Source organism: Aotus nancymaae, unplaced genomic scaffold, assembly GCF_030222135.1.
Source record: "Aotus nancymaae isolate 86718 unplaced genomic scaffold, 86718_ANA_hifiasm-v0.15.2.pri h1tg000059l, whole genome shotgun sequence".
In the NCBI taxonomy this organism is placed as follows: domain Eukaryota; kingdom Metazoa; phylum Chordata; class Mammalia; order Primates; family Aotidae; genus Aotus; species Aotus nancymaae.
In genome coordinates this window covers 57,343,887-57,360,058 of record NW_026988473.1, presented here as the reverse complement: position 1 = coordinate 57,360,058, position 16,172 = coordinate 57,343,887, and the positions used below count along the sequence as shown (strand labels likewise).

The 16,172-nt window shown below is 54.3% G+C and overlaps 1 protein-coding gene across 1 annotated transcript in view; it reads right to left on the bottom strand.

The window, feature by feature from the left end:
• The window catches only part of ARHGEF17 (Rho guanine nucleotide exchange factor 17), a 61,166-nt gene that overhangs the window by 17,953 nt on the left and 27,041 nt on the right, over positions 1-16,172 (bottom strand). The window contains exon 2 of the mRNA XM_012456934.2: positions 5,111-5,188. Coding sequence (XP_012312357.2) covers positions 5,111-5,188 — 78 coding nt within the window. The remainder of the gene's footprint in view (positions 1-5,110; positions 5,189-16,172) is intronic.

The window sequence follows — 16,172 nt, the reverse complement described above, 5'->3', positions numbered from 1 at the left end:
TGTTCTAAGAACTGGGAAACAGCAGCGAATAAGAAAGACCATGATCCCTGCCCTGATAGATCTTAGGATCTAGTCTGATGAAACACACAAATGAAATAAATTTTTTAAAAAATCATATTTCATCAAATCTAAGAAACATTTCATCTCATCTCATCTCATCTCATGACCGAGTCTTGCTCTGTCACCCAGGCTGGAGTGCAGTGGTGCGATCTCAGCTCACTGCAACCTCAGCCTCCTGGGTTCAAGCAATTCACCTGCCTCAGCCTCCCGAGTAGCTGGGATTACAGTTGTGCGCCACTAATTTTTTATATTTTTAGTAGAGACAGGGTTTCACCATGTGGGCCAGGCTGGTCTTAAACTCCTGACCTCAAGTGATCTGCCCACCTCGGTCTCCCAAAGTGCGGGTATTACAGGTGTGAGCCACTGAGCCTGGCCATTATTTTATTTTTAAGAAAAACTTGTTGCCAATTAAATTACAATATGCTAGCAATTATAGAATGAACCCTGATTTAGGGATGTTAAAATATGAAGACGGTGAGTCTCAGAATGGATGACGTGTGGAAATCTCGTAGTCAGTTAAAAGGCGATAATGCTGTGAAGATAAAGCAGGAAGGGTCGTGGGAGACCATGAGACCACATGGGAAGTTACTGGAGGCTCTTAGTGACACTCTCTGAACGCTGTTTTACAGTTTTCATATCTGCTGGCCAGTCTGTGACTAAAACTCCTGTTATTTTACGTCAAATCTACATGCAGTGATATTCCCCTAGTTTGAAGAGCCCAGCTCAGGGACCGGTGCGCTTGTGGAGAGGTCGCCCTCTACTGGCCCCACACTGTAACTGCAGGCCAAAGAAACAGGAGGGTGTTATTTGAAAAAGCATATGTGATGTTGCAATAACATTTATATTAAACATTTTTAAAAATCTGGCTTGTTTTGTAAAACAGGCTTGAGAAAGTAAAGCTCAACAGAATCCTCTCTCTTGGCTGGGGATTCTGAAAAGGCAGGGATGACGGTGAGGAGATAGGCAGGCAGTCTCCCACCCACAGGTGAGCCAGCTCCTGGGCTGGGTCAGGGCCCGATGCCCACTAGGAGCAGGAGCAGCAGCTAAACCGCTCACCTCGGGGTCCCGGTAGCCCACACAGAAGCGGGCACACATAAGGAGGAAAGGACAAACAATGGCTGAGAGCCCAGTACAGAACCTGCCAGAAGTCAATGCCCTATTCACTCACCAAAGCTCAGCCCACCCAGCACTGGGGCACCTCACTGCAGAGACCCCCTCTGGGGCTGACTCGTGAGTGGTGAGAGGCAGGAAAGAAGCACAATAAATATGTAAATTACTATACAGCATGCTGAAGACAGTGAGTCCTACCGAAAAGAGGAGCGGGATCAGGGTCCCAAGGGGAGGGGGGCTGGTCAGGGTGTTGAGGGAAAGGGGCATTTGTTAGCTTAGAGTGTTAAGAGTTGAAAATAGGCTTAGAGGGTGAGGGTGACGGTGAGGAAGGGGTGTAGCCCTAGGACCTAGTTTCAAGTCCTCCCTCCTTCTGACTCCTAACTTCTATTTAACTTCTTTGTTCATTTTGAACACCTGGCCTGCAGGAACAACACTTATCAATTAGTGATGGCAGTGAGCACTGGAAGTTAACACCGGGGCTGTGGATTCTAATCTCAATTTGAATACCACTGTGCTCCAGGCAGTGTAGACTAGTGGGTGACAGGGAGGACCCAGAGTCACAATGACAGGATTTCAACCCAGGATGTGGCACTTCCTAACTCTGTGACCTTGGCAAGTGGCTTTACTTCTCTGTGTCTCAGTTTCATCATCTGTAAAATGGGGTTTATCGTCCAGTTTATATGAATTAACTCACTGATTTAAAGCATTCAGAACAGTGCCTGGCACATAGTGGAACAGGAACAGTGCTTGACTCAGTGAATGTCAACTAATAGCATTCACTAGATAGATGACCCCGGGCAAGTTTCTTCATATTAATAATAATATAATATCTGCCTCACAAGGTTAATACAAAGATTAAATGCAACTTTTTACCATGCTTGCAGAGCTGCAGGCAGTATGCTAAATTACACACGTACCTCTCTAATAATCTGCACTCAAGGCAGGTCTATTATTATCCCCTCTCCACAGATGAGGAAACTGAGGTGGAGACTGGTCATGTGACATGCTCCAGGTCACACAGCTGGCCACGAAGTGGAGCCATGTTTGAACGCTGGTGGCTTGGCTCTAGAGTCATGCTCCTGACCTGGAGCCAGACCTCAGTCCTCCTCCCACATTCCAGGGCTGCCTCCAGGGATGGTCCTCAGGTTCACATGACACCTTCCTGTCCACCTCTGCCTTGCTCACCCAACACTCTGGCTTCCTCTGCCCACAGGCCCTGCACCCCTTTCTGAGTGCAGCCCTGCATGGGTCTGGGAGATTCTGCAGAGGTAGAAAGACATGCCCAGGCCCTGCCTGTTCCCAGCTCTCCACCGATCCTGCCTCCTGCCTGTGAACAGGCATGGGTGGCATCATCACCTTTAGTTTTTTCTTTTGAGACAGAGTCTCACTGTCGCCCAGGCTGGAGTGTAGTGGCTCACAATCTTGGCTCATTGCAACCTCCGCCTCCTGGGTTCAAGAGATTCTCCTACCTCAGCCTCCCAAGGAGCTGGGATTACAGGCACCTGCCACCACACCTGGCTGATTTTTGTTTTTCTAGTAGAGATGAGGTTTCACCATGTTGCAGGCTGGTTTTGAACTCCTGATCTAAAAGTGCTGGGGTTACAGGTGTGAGCCACTGCGCCTGGCCAGCGTCATCACCTTTAAATCTTGCTGGGAGATAGGTAGATTAGCTACATTTTGCAGGCAAACTTGAGAGAAGTGAGGTGATTAGGCTAGTATCACCCAGTGAGGATGCAAGTGACTTAAACCCTGGACTGTTTGACCCTAATGCCTCCAACTATCACCAAGGGACCCCCTCGGACCTCCTGCCTGGCATTCTGGCTGCGTCCCTCCCATGGCTCCCTTGCATGCACAGGAAAGCCCAGGTCCATGCCCAGCAGCCTTCCTTCCTGCAGCCACCTGGCCACCTCTGGTTCTCTGCTGCTCTAGGTTCCTTCCAGCCTCCTGGCCTTTGTCCCTGACACACCTTCTGCCGGGAGCCATCCCTCCAGGCTCTGCCGAAATCTACCCACCCTTCAGGTCTCAGCTAAATACCCCAGCCCCAGGGAAGCCCTCCCTGACCCCCACACCAGGGCAGACCCCCTTCTGTGTTCTCATCTCCTCATGCACTTTTTAAAAACAACAAGCAAAAGCAATATATTTTTATAGTAAAATATATACAATATAAAATTTACCATTTTAACCATTTTAAGTGTGTAGTTCAATGATATTAAATACATTCATACTATGTGACCATCCAGCTCCAAAACTCTTTTTATCCTGTAAAACTGCAACCCTGTATCCATTAAGTAGTAACTCCCCATTCCCTCCTACCCAGCCCCGGCACCCACCATCCTACCTTCCGTCTCTGAGTCTGACTACCCCAGGAACCTCACGCAAGGGAAATCAGACAGTGCCTGTCCTTTGAGACTGGCTTCTTTCACTTGGCATTGTGTCTTCCAGGCTCATCCATGTTGTAGGATGTCAGAATTTCCCTCCTTTTAAGGCGTATCCCTGTTGTGTGTACGTACTCTGTGTGCCCACTTTCACATCACCACGTGTCACTGTGTGTGATGTCTGGCTGGTCACTGTCGGTCTCTGCTGTAGACTGTGAGCTCCAGGCGACGGGCCCTGACCACTCATGCCCCTGCACAGAGAACACTGCCTGGAGCAGAGCAGGGGCTCACTGCGGGTTTGTGGAGTGAGTGAATGAATGAATGAGTGAGTGAATGCTCTGAATGTTTCCAAAAGGTAAAGGTTCTACCTTTACCCTTTGCTGTCACTCTGCTCAGGTGGCTTGGGCAAATTCATCCTCAATGGTGACTGCCAGGGCCCACTTCTGCTCAGGTCCACACTCTATCCGGCCCCAGGTCGTGTGTGCATCCAGGCCATGGGGCTTTCCAGGTTCATGTCTGAGCCTGAACTCGCCACCTTGTCCCAGCTGTGCTTCTCCCCTGTGCTCCACCTTTCCAAGGCCAGGAGCCCAGACATCACCTTGGGCTTTCCCACCTTGCCCACAACATCCAAGCAGTTACTGAGTCTGGCCTGACCAGTCCACCTCCTGAGTGTCTGTCCCCAGCACTCCCTTCCTATAACCTCTATCCTTGCCTGATCTCAATGGCCCTGACCTCCTCTTCTGCCACCCACCTTCCCAGCAGTCAGACAAGACTTGATGAAGCATGAAATAGGCCACACACCTCCCCTGCTCAAAGCCCTCTGCTGGTGTTCCAGGCCCCCACAGTGTGGCCTCTGCCGACTCTGACAGCAGTGCTATAGGACCAGCGCCTTGTGCTCTGTGCTGGCCACATGGACCTCTGAATGTGCCAGGCCTCACTTGGCTTTGCAAGGTGCCATTCCTGCTGCTGAGAAGACAGGTCTTGGTGGGGGTGAGCACCTCCTCCAGGAAACCTCCCTGACCCCAGGCCTGGTGGGTATCTCTTGATGTTTCTAGAGTGTCCTCAGCAGAACGGTGAGCTCCTATGGCAGAGCATTCATTCCACAGTGGGCATTCACTGAGTGCCCACTATGTGCCAGGCTCTCTTATTCATCCCTGTGCCTCCTGCACCTGGAACAGGGCCTGCACACAGCAGGTGCTGAACACTGAATTCTATTCAACTCATATTCCCAGTCTGTGAATACAATGGAGAGGGCACACTAGAGGGAGTTCACAGATCTAAGCTCAGGGTCAGGGCTGCCAGGGGGATGTGGAAGAACAGTTGGGTTAGGGATGCCTGCCCTGGGGTGGCCTGGCCCCTCTGCATTCTCTCCTGCCCAGGAGGGGGCTTCCTCCTTCTCTGGGATGACCATGTTGTTCGGAGGTTCTGCAAAGAAAGGCAATGGGTGCCAGGGACACAGCTCTCTGGCCTCGGCCCTTTGTCCATGAAAGGGGTTTGCTCACACCCATCTGACAGCCTCCTAGGTGCAGAAAGGCCGTTCTCAGGGGAGTGGACCCAAGCCCCACCTGCATCAGGGTGCGCAGCGACTCCACATATGACTGCTCTGTGTCCAGCAGGGTCATGGCCACGTGCTTCCGCATGTCCTGTGGGGACAGGAGCAGAGGGTGAACAGGGGTCTTGGTCCCTTCAGACCCCATCACCAACAGCAGAGGGTGTGGGCGCCCAGAGAACCCGCCCACACCCCCTCCCTACCCTCCTGCCCCTTCCCTCCTGCCGCCCAGGGCTCCTGGCTGTTCCCCGAGGCCCCAGGCCCTCCACTGTGCCAGGCATTTGCTCAGCTGCGCCCCCTGCCCCGCACTTGTACTTCAAACATATGGCCTTGCACGATTAGCCCTCACTCCTCCGCCCCTTCCCCACCCACCCACTTCTTGGCTCCTCTGCCAGGCTCTTGAAAAAAGGTCTTTAAAAAATCAATAACCTTTTACATTTGCAAAGAATGATGCCTCCAGGCCAGCACCAACTCAAGCTGCCAACTCTGAAGACCCCACCTTCAGACTCAGCGCTATGGGGATATGCCCACCCAGCTGGGCTGCCCACCATCCCTAAGAGTAGCATCACTCTGCTACAGAGGAAGACACTGTGGACCAGAGAGGGGAAGTCAGTGCTGAAGGTCACACAGCTGGGCGGTATCAGGGTTCAGCCACTCCCAGACAAGGCTGGATCCCAATTTTCTCATTTAAAAACATTAACTAAGCCCCCTTATGCACCAGGCACTGTTCTAAGCATGATGTATTATTCAATAATCTTGGCCACCTTGTGAGGTAGATGTTATTACTCTCTTCATGTTAGGGAGGGGAAAAAGGAAACCCAGACACCGATGCCTCCATCCTATGGATCTGATGACCTGAATTACCGAGCCCCCAAGGAGTCACACAGCCCTGCACCCACACCCCCAGGCACAGGGTCCTTGTCCCTGTCTAGGGGGCCTTCTTTGTGTTCAGCCCCTGGAACTGAGCTTACCTGCTGCTCCTCTCCACTAGTCCCTACACCTCTCCCCTGACACCCCCACCTCCAAGAAGCCTTTCCAGATAGCACCAGCCCCAACAACTTCCCTTCTCTGGCAGAGACTCCACTCCAAGCATCCTCACTGACTTCTCGAGGCCTTAGAGTGATCCTGGTCAAGGCCCCTAACTCCTCCAAGCCCCAAATCTCTGGGTTATTCTCCTCTCTCCACTCCCCTCCCAGGTCTTGGTCTGAGCATCTGTGGACCCTATCTCGGGCTCCTGCCATCAAGGCCTGCTGGTTCGAGCAGACACTGTGCAGGAGGCAATGCCCAGGTGTCCATGTCTGTGGCATCCCTTTAGTCCCCACCTCTAGTCCCTCAGGGTAGGGACCCAACCAGTGGGGCTGCCCTGGTCACTGCCATGCCCACGGCCCATGTTTTAGTGGACCTGAGCCCAGGCCTGTCCAGCTTGCCTGACCCAGCCACTGCTCCCCTCTGCTTTGGCACGCCCAACCCCAGACCCCTCACCTTCTGACTAGGGACTTAGGGTCAAAGCCTGTCCCCCTAGTGTCCTATGAAGCACACTCAGAAAAGTGGGCTCCAGTGCTAGGAACTCAGTAGTGGGAGTGTGAATGATACCCCCTGGTGCAGGGACGAAGGGGAGGCCAGCTCTCCCCATCCTTGCCAGCCCACCCTTGCCAGCCCTGGGCTCTGACAGGTGGGAAGGCACCTCAGAGCCTCCGGAGACAAGCAGAGCATCTATCTTTGGTGCTCCTGTGGCCTCTAAAAAACCAGGGCAGCTTCCAGAAGGAGGCAGTGGGAGCCAGGCTCACTGTAGGATGGAGAGCTTGGGAGAGCATGGGGGGCCAGGAAGGCCTCTTAAAGACAGGCCCAGATGCCTAATCCTGCCCTACCCCACTGCAGAGACATCTTAGTGCTCCACAGACACGGCCTCACTTCAGCCTCACACTCAGCTCTGCGACACAGGTGTTGCCATTTCCACTGCACAGGTGAGGAGTCATGTAGGAGAGGTGACATGACTTGTCCAAGGTCACACAGCCAGTGAGTGGCACAGCAAGGACCAGGGTCTCTTCAGCCACTTCATGACTCTCAGGGGCTCAGCCTCCAGAGTTCTCACCCAGACTGGACAGCCACAGGCCACAGGGCCTCCAGGGCTGTCCTTAGTGGCTGTGTGGCTGTGGTTGTCACCAAACGGCCCTGTTTCCACATTCTCCTCCATGAAATGGAACTAATAATCCCTCCCTCCCATCACTGTGAAGGCAGGGCAACAGTAGGGTGGAGCAGCTCTGTCCACAAGCGGCAGGTGACCAGTGCCCACCCTTCCTCCACCTCAGTGAGATGGGGTGAGGAGCTCCCTGACAGTGGGGCCAGGCCAGGCTCAGCCCTGGGCCCCTCAGCCACCCTCCCCCGCCCACACCACGGCCCTGTCAGGCCCAGCGGGTGCCACAAGGGTCATGGTCAGGGAGGCTTCCTGAGAGGCAGGGCTGGCGCTGGGCCTGATGCCAGGAGGCTGGGGTGGCACGGGGAGGCTGACGCTGCAATGCCCGCCTCTCCCAGCTTCCTCCCTGCAGCAGAGCACAGCAGCCTGTCACTCAGCTGTCAGGTAAAGACACTGAAAACAAGGCCAGCTCCCTGTCACTTCACGAGCAGCCCTCCACACGTGCCCAGACACGGGTGTAGTGTGCAGGGCTGGGGGGTGGACAGGGGAGGCAGGAGGCAGACAGCGCAGCTGTCAGCCTGAACAGCAGGCCCACCTGTTCTGGGCGGGACAACCCTGCAGGCCCAGATTCCCCACAGCGCCCCTCATCCCTTGCCAGCCCCATCCCTTTGCGATCCGGGCACTAAGGTGAGCACTGGGGGATACAGCAGGAAGACAGAGGGGGCTGCTCCTGGGATGACTGCGGCATCACAACCCAAAGACTGAGACCCTGATGTGCACAGTGTGAAGACAGATGCACACACAGAGACGCCATAAAGGCAAGCTGCCCAGCACAGACACCAAACACAGCCAGGTCACGCAGCTGAGAGCCAGGCAGGGCAGCACAGAGACTTGAGGCTGTGGAGAGACACAGCCCAGTACGGGGAGGTGACAGAATTACAGCCCCCACTGGGGCCGGGAGCATGGCACAGAGTCCAGGCCGGGAGACACACAAAGACAGGGAAACGGCCCCAGGACACCTCCCTTCCCCCACGGGAACACACGCCATTGGGAACTGGAGGCTGCTGGTCCCACCGCAGCATGACTCCTCCAAGGGTCAGCAGGCCCAGCGGCAGCGGGAGGATGACAGTGGGGAGCAACAAGGGCTACCTCCCAGCACACATACACCCGGGGCCACCTCAAGCCTAAGAGGACTGGGAAAACCTCTCCTTCTTGAGCCTGTGGACCCAGGATACCCCTAGCAACAGCCTCGGCTTCTACAGGGACCCACTCTGCAAGCGGAGTGCCACCAGGCCTTGACCCTCAGCACCCTGCCAGCCACACCACCGCCTGCCAGGTTCTTCACCTTCAATCTCCTGGTCTCCATCCCCCATCACAGAGAGCCCCCGCGCCCCATGGTTTCCCTCCCCCCACCCCATCCCCGCTGTCTCCTGGGTTGGCTGAGTTCTAGGCCACGGCCCAGGTCCCTGGCTGCCCCTCCCCCTCCCCGTACCTGGGTCTCCCCAGGCTCCTCGGCGTCAGCGCTGCTGCCCCCGGTGGGCTCCCCGGAGGCGGCGGCTGGGCCCAGATCGCGCATGTCTTCCAGCGCGATGGTGAACTGGGCCAGGGTCTTCACCATCTGCAGCATGCGGCCGGCCCGCCGCCGGGGCGGGGGCGCCGGGGTGGCGGCGGGGGCGGGGGTCGGCGTGGAGTCAGGGGCTCCCTCCCACCCTCGCTCCCTAGGGACCCAGCCTGGCCGCGGCGGCAGTCGCGGTGGTCAGTGCCAGTGTCGATCTGAGCGCTGCGGCCCGGCCGGCGGCGGCGCTGTTGCCTCCTCCGCGTTGGGAGTGCGCCCGGCGAGCCAGGCGCGCGCGGCGCCGCTGTGGGGAGGAGGGTCCCCGCCCCCTCCGCGCCGCCCCATCTGCCCCAGCCCGCTCGGGGCTGCCCTCGCTCCCGCCCCTTCCCCCACGCGGCGGCATCCGCTCGCGGACCCATTCCTCACCCCAGGACAGGAGTCGGTGCACACCCGCGAACAAAGGCGGCGACATGTACTTTCTGTCCACACCTGTACCCAGCGCGGGCACACGCTGAACGTAGCTTCCCACCAAGGAGCCACGGAGCACAAGGCACACACAGGGGCACAAACACACCTAGGCAGAATAGGCCACGTTCATGGAAACCTGCCATCGGGCCTGGACCCCTATGCACCAGGGGGTCAGGGCCAAGTGCACCCACATCAACACAGTCCCTTACAGACCTGAACCCTGACACACATGAACATGACCGTTCCTTGTGCCCAGACAAGTGCTTCCGTGTTCACATAACTATTGTCAGGCAGAAACAGGCACTGTGTCCAGGGTTGGACATTGAGAGATATGCACACATATACATCCCTGGTCTTCCACCCAAGGGAGGTACTCTTGGGCCCGAAGGAGAGCGGCTATCAATCAAAGGACCCACCTCGAATCATCTCTACCACCGCCCCAACCCAGCTTGGCCTGTGTCCTATACCTGGAACCATCTTGGAGGGTTCTAGTCCTGTCCCTGCCCATCCGCCTCAACCCTAGACTATGCTCCCATTCCTAGACTATGCACCCCTAGACTGTCTCCAAGCAGGATCCTCACAGCCTGCTGCTTCAAAGCCCAGAGTGACAGCAGAACTTATCCCAGACTCACTTAATCTGGACTGAGGGGTGGGGACAAGCAACCTGGTTTTGCACCAGCTCCCACCCCACAAGATGCGGGGGCAGGGGAGTCTCTGAGGCACCCTGCAGCTGTGCCTCAGCCCTGGCAGACTTCATGCCTTTATTGTGCTGAGTGCTCTCATGCTCACCAAGCTCCCAGCTGACTCCCTCTCCCAAACCTGCTTTCCCCTGGGTTTCCCACACAGTGGACATACTGACCCTATCGCTCAAGCCAGGCCCATCTGTCCACTCCTCTCACCTCCTCACTTGATGTGCTCCAGTCACTTCTGTTTTAACTTCCAAAAACTGACTATGCTCTCACCTGCCTCAGGGTCTTGGCCCATGCCTTTTCCCTCACCTAGGAATCCTTTTTCTTTTCCTTTAAGACCAGTTTCAGTGCAAATGTCACCTCCTCAGGGAAGCCCTCCCTGATCCTCAGATTAGGTCATGTGCATCTGCTCTCTGCTCTTAAAGGCTCTCAGTTTTCCACACCTTAACCATGAATTGCAGTTCCTAAATACACATTTAAGCAATTACTAGATCGAGGCCCATCTTCTCCCAGGAGACTATATGCTTCCTGAGGGCAGTGTCCTTGTCCCTTTTGTAAGCCAAGACACTGTGAACACAGTACAGGCTGGCTTAATAAGCAAGCCCCCAGTGATTCCTCCTCCCTTCTCCCCACATGCCCAGCAGTTACTAACTGAGAGGCAGACCAGCCTCAACAGCTCTCTACCTCTTACCCTCCCAACTGGAGGGATTGTGGGCTTCCCTGCAGGTGGAGCCTGCTCCTCCTATTCCTCCTCCCAGGGCTGGGCATGCAGGGGGTCTGGAACAGCTAGACCAATTGACTGAGTGGTGGCTTGAAAGGGAGGATGGGCAGGCCCCTGATCCAGTCCAGACATCCAGGTCCCACGGCGCATGCAGACGGTGGTCTGAGGGCCCCACCTCTGGCCCCACTGCTTGGTCACTGAGGATGCCTAACCCACATCTGGCTTTCTCTCAGGGCACCTCATCCCCCATCTGACTCTATCTCGAGCTACACGACCCTGGGCATCAGCTTCCTCTGAGTGGCTGAGAGGCAGTGAATGGCTCAGGATTTAGAGAGGTGCATCCATTCCCTCACTAGCTTCAGTGAGATGGGGCCCTGCAGACATCAGTCCACCCTTGTTGGCCTCCAGGAGCTCCCAGACAACACACAGGCGTCTCTCATAGGGCTCAGCAGAGGGAGTCACTGATGCTTGAGGGGCAAGTATTCAGGAAGGGCTTCCTGGAGGAGGCATGGCATGAACAAGGTCCTGAGGTCAAGAAATCCAGAGGCATATGAGTGCCCAGAAAACAGAGTTCACTGAAGGGCCCTCTCCCCAAGAAGGGGGTGGGACTTGGTGCCAAAGGCACTGCTTCCTGCTGCTGCTGCTGCTGCTTCATTAAGGATGGCTAATGAGATCTAAGTCTGTTGTCTTGGCAATGGAGGGGGACTGGTGAGGTGGGGAGATGAAGGGAAGCAAAGAGAAGGAACAGGAGCGTATGGGTTGGTCGCTGAGTCAGGGTTTCCAGGGAGGGCCCCATAACAGCACAGGCATCAGAGCCCTTCAGGATGAGGTCAGCTGGGGTAGGGGGTGAGGGCAACATGCAGGCCAAGGCACCCCTGTGCAGGTGTGGTCCTGTTATTCCTCTGAGCTCCTGTTCTGGGTGCTGATTTTATTTTCCTTTGGGGTATGTGCAATTGTATAGAGTGAGTGTGGCTCAGGAGAGTTTTTTTAAGTGTACAAGGTGCTTGGCGAAGGCCTACCCAGCCCTCCTCTCCACACCCCACCGCAAACACCTCTTCTCCCATGAAAAAGCCACACTCTCACCTGGCTCCTTAGTCAGGGACGCCAAGACAGAGGTGGAAAAAGGGCTCTGCTCTACGTAAGTACCATCTCACTCCAGGAGAGGCAGGCTGGGGGCCCAGCTCTGTGGGACCACCTTACTATACCAGTCCTGGGGAGCACCTAACCCTCCCTACTTTTGCCCAATCTGCTGACAGCTTTCCCATCTCTGCAGGAATCCCAATACCCTGACTACCTGCCTCCAGACACTCCTGCATCTGGGCACTGTCCACCTGGGAGCCACCTAGTCCTGCAGCTCGTGCTGGACCAAATGGGACCACATGCAGGGGCCATGTATAGGTATGTCAGCTGACAATGATGAATGATGAATGATGAGAAAGTCTAGACATAGGGATGAACAGCCAAATGAATGGATAACCAGCAATGGCTGAATAAATGAAAGGATGAAAGGATGGAATCATGATAGATGAATAAATAATAAATTGATGGATGAGCAGATAAATGACAGTCATGAATACATGAATGAATGCACAGATACATGGTTTAATGGATGAGTAATTAATTGCATTTTTATTTTATTCATTAGTTGATTCGTTCAATAAATACTTATTGAGCACCTACTAGATGCCAAGCACTGTGCTGGGGATTTAAAGGCAAGGAAAGAGGCCTGTGCCCTCCTAGGCACCATAGTCTATACAAGCAGATATGATGCAGGTGGTGAAGGAGAAATGCCGGTTCTGGGACAGCAGGCCTCATCAGGCTCCTGCGGGTGGAGGCACAACCCTATTAAATCTTTGTCAAGAGAGAGTGCCTGGGCCCCAGAGCTGCCCAAACTAGAACACTGGGAAGCCCAAAATCTCAGAATTGCCCCCACCACTAATGTTGTTTGTACAGTTCTCAGGGGCCAGGCACCCTACCACTGCTTTGCACATCCTGGCTCCTTTAATGCCCACAGCAGCCCTACATCAAAAACTCTATTATTACTGCTCTCCCTTCTTACAAACCAGGAAACTGAGGCTCAGAGAGGTCACCTGGTTGGTAAGAAGTAGAATCCAGGTCTACCAGTCACCTCCAGGGCCCTAGCTCCTAAACTGCACACCCTCCTCAGTGGGGAGAGCCCCTCTCCACCTCCCCTGGCCAGGTGCACACAGCTGGGCTCTCCCCACTCCCACCTGGTGTGGTGGTTACCTTTCTTCAGCCTCCTTTGTTCCAAGACAGTGACATGGACTTTCCTGAAGGTTTAGGTGGTAAACAAAATGCCATCCACAGGTAATGCTAGAGTCAAAGAAGATCCTCTTCCCTGGGAACTCAGCCCTGGCAAATGGCCCAGACAGACTGTCTGATGCTCCTGACCCCACCAAAGTCCACAAGCATGGGGCTGGTACAGGATGTTCCCAACCTAATGGGCTATCCATTTCTCTGACAGCCACTGCCTTACTCGGGTGCTCAGTTCATCAAGATGAAAGTTCCAAAAGGGGAACTTCTTGGTGTAGAGAGATTAAGAAGGCAGGCTCTGGAGCCAGAGAACTCAAGCCCAAATCCTGGCTCGGCCACTTACTGGGGAAGTGACCTTGCTTGGGCAAGACACTTCACTTCTTGGGGCCTCAGTCTCTCCATCTGTTCCTATTTGAGGACTGTATCTTCTTCCCATCGCCCTACCTTCTCTTCTCTCCTCCCTTTCCCCTGCCTCCCCTGGTCAGGTCCTGTTCCCTAGAGACCCTCCCTTCTGGAAGGAGGAGCCTCTCAAGGCTCCACAGAGTTCCCAGGCCTCCCAGGCAGCTGGAAGGGAAGTGTCCAATCCACAGGGCTCCCTGGGGACTGACTGCTCAGGGTGGGCTCCGTAATTCTGGGGAATGTGCTTTGGGAAGGGGAAGGAGAGCTCCTTAGAGCCACTGGACCTTCCTGCTGTGGGGACACTGCCCTGCTTAGGTGGGTCTGTGTGTGCACCTGGGGTGGGATTATAAGTGACACGACCTGTGTCCTCTCTGTGTGGACTCCTCCATGTCTGTGTGTGCCCTGTTGGGATCTTATGCGGACATGTGACTGCACAACTGGTGTGAGGGTGATGGTCCATGGGGTTCAATGGCAGAGATGGAAAGTGAAGGAGTCACTTCAATAATAAGCAAAAGTATCTGGGCTCAGTGGCTCATGCTTGTAATCCCAGCACTTTGGGAGGCTGAGGCAGGAGGATCACTTGAGCCCAGGAGTTCGAGACCAGCCTGAGCAATACAGGAAGACCCCATCCCTACAAAAAATACCAAAAAAAAAAGCCTGGCCTGGTGGCAAGCACCTGTGGTCCCAGCTATGCGGGAGGCTGAAGCAGGAACATCACTTGAGCCCTGGGATGTCAAGGCTGCAATAAGCTGTTTTCCTCATAATCACCCCCAGTGGGTGTGGTAGATTGTGTTTTGAAAATAGCTGTCATCTCACATGCTTTTTTTTTTTTTTTTTTGAGACAGGGTTTTGCTCTGTTACCCAGGCTGCAGTGTAAGGGTGTGACAGTTCACTGCAACCTCAAACTCCTGGACTCAAGTGATCTCACCTCAGCATCCTGAGTGATGGGGGTACAGGTGGGCACCACCATGCCCAGCTAATTTTAAAAGATTTTTTAGAGATTAGGTCTTGCTATGTTACCCAACCTGGTCTCGCACTCCTGGGCTCAAGCAATCCTCCTGCCTCGGCCTCCCAAAGTGCTGGGATTATAGGCGCGAGCCACCATGCCCAGCCCACATGCTCTTCTTACAATGTGGCATTGACTCTTCCACAGAGTGATGAGGTCCAGGCCCTCTCACTTTGAAGCCGGGTAGAGCTTTGTGACTGCCCTGACCACAGAGCACGGCAGAAGCAATACTATGTGACATCCAAAGCTAGGTCATAAAAATGTTATGTACTGCCATCTTGCTCTCTTGGCTTACTCATCTTTGAAACCCAGCCTCCACGTTGTGGGGAAGCGCAGGCCACATGCAGGGGCCATGTGTAGGTATGTCAGCTGACAAGCCAGATGACGTCCAGTCAAATGCCAGCATGAATCACCAATTTGTGAGTAAGGATGCCTTCAAGGTAATTCCAGCCCAGCACTATCTGACCACAACTGCATGACTCTCAGTGAGAACTGCCTAGCTGAGAAAACCGAAGATCAGGGAGGTAGAGAAGCCATGGTCACACAGCCAGTAAGTGGAAGAGATGAACTGTGAACCCAGGGTCCTTCATATGCTGACTGGAGAAATGAAGGAAGGGGATTATTTCTGCACAGCCTAGATTTCATCTATTGGCCCAGAGGGGTCTAGCTGGGACTCCAACCTCACCACTCCTTCCAGAAACTGTCCCTGCTGGCTGAAAGGAGGATGGAGGTGGCAGCCCTCACTCCTTGTGCTGGGACTCAGGTCCAAATTCTAGCTGCTGAACCTTGCTGGTGCACTCTTAGCCCAGAAGGGACCCCCCCTACCCACTGTGCTCCTAACCCCCTCCTAGACTTCTGGAATGAGGTGTGCTCCCCGTATCTGTGGTGGGAGCTCACATCTACAGCTGGCCAGTGTTTAGTAAGGTGCTGTTTCTCACGCATTATCTCATTTAGTCCTCATAGCAATCCTCTGAGTTATGTATTCCTGTTATTGCCATTTTACAGATAAGGAAACAAAGGCTCCAGGAAGCAAAGCAACTTGCCTGAGGTTATGAAGTCAGGATGTGGCAAAGCTGGGATTTGACCCCAAGTAACTGGCATATCAGAGAAACTGAGTGACCTCACCAGGGTCACAGAGTGCATTAACAAGGAGTCAAGCCAAGCCCAGAGCACCTTGAATGAGGAGGTGGGGGCTATATTCTCTTCCATGGATGGCTGGGAATTAGATGAAAATAGGAAGGTCTCAATGTCTGCTCCCTGCTCCCCACAACCAGAAGATCCATAAAACCAGAGACCAGGTCTCTTGACATACAGTAGGTGCACAATACTTATCTATTGACTGTCTTGCTTTGCAACTTCTGCCAAATTCCTCTCCACTCTGGGATTCAGTTTTCCCCTCTGTAAACAAATGGGGGAGGAGGGAAGGTGCAGATGGATTCTAAATTCCCCACCAGGCTTCCTGGCAGAGGTGGTGGAGGTGAGGTCATGCTCAGAGGTGGAGGATGGACAGCTTGACCTTCCTCCCTGATTTCAGGCGTCAGGATCAAGCCTAAAGCTCCAGGGAGGAAGCCGAAGCCCCAAGAACTGCACTTCCACCAGACGCCCACAGGTGACAGCAGAGGCCCACATGGCAGGAGCTGTGGTGCATGTGGTTTGAATTTAACTCGTGGTTGTTTTTTAATGTGGTTTTTTTCCCTTTCTTTCTTCTCTGAGATCCACCCCTCTCCCTCCCAATTTCAAGAAGATACAGCTGGACCTTCCAGGCTGGGAAGGAAAAGTTTCTTAACATCACAGATAATAACCAGAAGCAGGCGGTGGGGGTTAAGGGGTAG